Genomic DNA, 4,490 nt, shown 5'->3' with positions numbered 1-4,490 from the left:
AGGGCTCTGGCTCCAGTTTTGCTTGTTGTTCACTCCCTCTCTCGTCCCTGAGAACTCAGGGGCTCCCACTGCCTAAAAGCTCGTGGCTTTTTAGAAAGCATGCAGGACGTGGGGCTCAGGAGCCCACCTACTCAGCCACCAAGAAAATATGCAAACCAGTCTCCCTGGGAGGGAGGAGGGCCAAGCCTTTGAGCCCATTGGCTGATGGTGGAGGGGCGGGCTGCCAGTGACTCTTTTGATTGGGTAGTTTTTCTTAGAAGACAGCCAATCGCGGGCGGCGGGGGCGGGCCAGGCCAGCCACGCTGACCCGCGGGGAGTCCCAGCTCCCCCACCACCCCCGCCCGCGGTCCGAGGAGGTGAGTTCTGACCGCCCCCCCCCCACACACACACACCGCTTCCCCTTCACTGTCCCCACAGCCGGAGCGACCTTTCGGCCCTGGAAACCCACTCCCGGCTGCGGGGTCCGAGCCGGCCCTCCCTCCCCCTGCTGGAACCCCTTCTCCAGCCCCGCACCGCAGGTGTCCGTCCGCTGCCCAGTGTCCCCGCCTGTGCAATGGGCATGTGCGGTGCCTGGAGAGCCTGTGCTGTGCGCGGCGGATGGAGAGGTGGGGGGCGGGGTGGGGAAGGGGGGTGGAGGATGAGCTGGACCTCAGGACACGGAGGCCTTTTCCCGCAGGAGGATGGCTCAGGAGGAGGGCGGGAGCCTGCCCAGGGTGCGGGCGCGGGTCGGGGCCTCGCATGGCATCACTGACCTGGCCCAGAAGCTGCACTTTTATGACCGCTGGGCTCCGGACTATGATCAGGTACACCCGCCGGGGGTCCTCCGCCTCCCTTGCTCGCCCAGCCTCAGTTTACCTATCTGTACACCGGGAATAGGTAGCCTGGCACCCCAGGGCAGCTTGTGAGAATGAAGTGAGACCTGGGCACAACCTTGCAGTCAGGTTCCCTCTGGAACTGCCCCCTCTTCTGCCCACCCACCTCAGCCCTGTCCTCCGACCAGCCCCATCACTCTACAACAGCAGCCCCTAGAGATCAGGGTCCGAAACTTCCCTCCCCACTTTGGGACTGCAGCCCAGGCAGAAGGAAAGCCTGCCTAAGGAGGTGCCGGTGAAGGGCCACTGTGGACTAAGCACGGAGCCCTGCCTTGGTCTCAGCAGGTCTCAGCAGTGGGCTGAGAGGATAGCACCTCATGTCTGTCTCCTCTCACTGCAGGCTTAGTGGCTCAGCGACCACACACACACACACACACACACACACACACACAGCTTAGCCTGGCTGACTCCTAGACCACCCCACACTGAGGCCCCTCAAACACTAGGACATAGGGTGGTCGTCAGCTAAGCACAAGCACTCTGTCCCCAGGACGTGGCTGCCCTGCAGTACCGTGCCCCCAGCCTCGCAGTGGACTGCCTCACCCAAGCCCTTCCAGGCCCACCCGAAGCCGCCCTGATCCTGGATGTGGCCTGTGGCACCGGCCTGGTGGCTGCCGAGGTGAGGCCTGCCCAGCTCCCTGCCCTCTTTTAAGCCCCCTACTTGCCCACATTTCTTGCCACCCTGGCCCCACACTCACTGGTTCCCAAACACTTGGGCTACACCCACTGCAGAGCCCACTGCTCTCCTGAAGGTGCAGGGACCCCTGTGGGAGGTGGCAGGTGTGACCTGTGACAGCCCTCCCGCCCCAGCTGCAGGCTCGAGGCTTCCTCCGGCTGCATGGAGCGGACGGGAGCTCAGGGATGCTGGAACACGCCCGGGCCCGCGGCCTCTACCAGCACCTCAGCCTCTGCACCCTGGGCCAGGAGCCTCTGCCCAGCCCTGAAGGTACTTCCTCTTGTGCCCTAACACCCCGAGGCCCCCTGGACAGTGCCCCTTTCCATCCCCCTTGCTGAGCCTTCATTTCCCTCGGAGCCCCTCAGTGCCTCACTAAGACCCTCTCTGAGGTCCCGTGAGCCCCTCTCCGAGCTCTCCGTCCCACGAGCTGACCTCGGACCAGAATTGGGCTAACCTGCCATATCCCCCACGGGATCTGGGTCCTGCAGACACTAGGGGTTGGCCTGGTCCCTCCCCAAACCCACCATGGATGCCATCCTCCATGGTAGTCTGAGGCCACACCACAGACAAACCGCCACACCGCCTCTGCACACGTCACCAGGGACCTATGACGCGGTGCTGATGGTGGGCGCCCTCAGTGACGGCCAGGTGCCCTGCAGTGCGATACCTGAGCTCCTGCGAGTCACCAAGCCAGGTGAGAAGCAGCCCGACGAACCCCCACCCGCCTCCCCCTCTCCACACCCAAAGACTGGAGCCTCAGAATTCCTGAGGCCAACCAAGTGGCATGGTCTGGCCTAGGGTCACATCCCATCCCAGCCACCAGCTGCTGAATGCTGACCCCGGCAAACAGGCAGGGCAGGCAAGTGGCCTCCTTGACTCTTTTTTTTTTTTTTTTTTTTTTTTTTTTTATATTTATTGATTTTTTACAGAGAGGGATAGAAAGTCAGAAACATCAATGAGAGAGAATCATCAATCAGCTGCCTCTTGCACAACCCCTACTGGGGATGTGCCCGAAACCAAGGTACATGCCCTTGACCGGAATCGAACCCAGGACCTTTCATTCCGCAGGCTGACGCTCTATCCACTGAGCCAAACCGGTTTCGGCCCTCCTTGCCTCTTATGCATTTAGGCAACCAGGAGTAAGTCCACCCTCCTCTCTGTAGGCATAGTCCCTTCCGAACAGGATTACCGTGATAATTGGGTGAAATTATATATTAAGGCCGTTGCTTTAGCCTTGGCTTGAAGTCTCAATTCAGTTCCCTCATCCAGCTTCCTCACTAATTCACGGATGACTGTTGGATGAATCGTACTTTCCTGGCTTCAGTTTCCTCCTCTGTGAAATGGGGCTAATGCATTGCACCTATGTGCCTTGCCCTGGGACTGCCTCTGCTCTGAGGAGAAAGTATACACCCTGCCCTCTGGGCTCCATCACCAACCCACCACGTGCCTGCTTCCCAAACACTTGGGCTGCATCTTCGGCAGGGCCCGGGGGAGCAGGACCAGGGCTGGGATGGGGAGTAGGGGCAGTCCACACGGGGACACAGCCTAAGTGAAGTTACAGACAGAGGGGTTTCTGAGGGTCATGAGGCCCTGACGCGGCTGCAGGACAGGACCAGGATGCCCCAACGGTGCCCCTGTCACAGCAAGATTGCATCTCCCTGCAGGGGCACAGCACGGGCGTGGCTAAGCCTGGGCAGGTCTGGGCAGGCCTCGGAACCACGGAGGCTGACGGATGTAGGGACATCGGTGTGGGGTCAGAGAAGGAGGTGGTGATTGGGCTCAGGACAGGAAACTCCCATGCCTGAACCGGTAAAGACCAGGCCTCATAGCCCAGCCTGTGCTTACCAGCCCCCTCAGCTGGCCGAGCCCTGTCTGCCTGCCCACATGCCACAGGCTGCCCTTCAGAGCCTTTCCTCTCAGCCCCCCTCCCCCAGCAAGGCTGCTTCTCCTCGCCCCTTCCTCCAGGAAACCTTTCGGACACCAGTATCTTAAGTGTCTCCAAGCCTGCACTGGGCATGCTGTGGGTGCCCCCAGAAGGGGTGAAGGGGTGAAGGGGTGAAATCATTCATTCATTCATTCATGCAGCCATGGTTACTGACTGCACTGGCCTTTCTGGCACGGGGTACATGAACCCCACTCGGCAAGTGAGAAACTGAGACTCAGGTAGGTGGAGGGACCTGTCCAAGGCCAGGTGCCTCCAGACACAGCCATATCCTCCAGCAGGGGCGCTGGGTGGGTGGTGAGGATGGAGCTCCCTCTGTCCAGAGAAACAAGAATTCCCAGCATAAAGGATACGCGGGCCCTAAAGGGTACCTGGGAGGCATTCCAACTGGAGAAGCAGAGGTGATTCCTGGAGGTGGGAACGGTGAGCACCGAAGGCGTGGAGACAGGAAAAGGCCGGCCTGGAGGCACGCTGGGAGAACGCCTGTCCTCGAGGGCACCCTTGGCGGCCGGAGCCACAAGGAAAGGGGACCGCTAACCTGAACTCTGGCTCCGGCCTCTCACCTCCCTTCCCCCCCCCTCCCCCCAGGTGGGCTGGTGTGTCTGACCACCAGGACCAACCCCTCCAACCTTCAGTACAAGGAGGCCCTGGAGGCCACCCTGGACAAGCTGGAGCAGGCCGGGGAGTGGGAGCGCCTGGAGGCCCGGCCTGTGGACCGGTGGGAGCTGGCTACCACCAAGCTGGAGGCGGTGCCTGGCACTCCGGACGGTGACGGCTTCATCTCTGGCATCGTCTACCTCTACCGAAAGCAGCAGGCGGCCCCAGCGGAGGGAGGGAGGCCCAGTGCTCAGCCCCGCACTGGCCTCTGACCTTCCAGGGGACTTCATCCAGGCCTGTCCTCGGGGCTCCTGTCCCTCGTCTGTAAAACGGGGCCACTGCACCAGCCCTGCTGCTCAGGAACGCTCTGCCTATTAAATGAGTCCCGGGAGGGGCAGCGGGA

General features: G+C 61.5%; 1 protein-coding gene across 1 annotated transcript; it reads left to right on the top strand.

Moving 5' to 3' along the window:
* Positions 1-427: 427 nt before the first annotated feature.
* METTL27 (methyltransferase like 27) lies at positions 428-4,490 on the top strand. Its single transcript, XM_036409794.2, is given in 7 exon segments — positions 428-518; positions 677-803; positions 1,363-1,491; positions 1,683-1,818; positions 2,150-2,242; positions 4,079-4,199; positions 4,201-4,490. Coding segments are annotated over 6 exon segments (867 nt in total). The 5' UTR covers positions 428-518; positions 677-680; the 3' UTR covers positions 4,466-4,490.

Source organism: Pipistrellus kuhlii, unplaced genomic scaffold, assembly GCF_014108245.1.
Source record: "Pipistrellus kuhlii isolate mPipKuh1 unplaced genomic scaffold, mPipKuh1.p scaffold_m20_p_4, whole genome shotgun sequence".
Lineage (NCBI taxonomy): Eukaryota > Metazoa > Chordata > Mammalia > Chiroptera > Vespertilionidae > Pipistrellus > Pipistrellus kuhlii.
The sequence above is the reverse complement of the archived record's forward strand: the minus strand, read 5'-3'. Positions and strand labels throughout refer to the sequence as shown.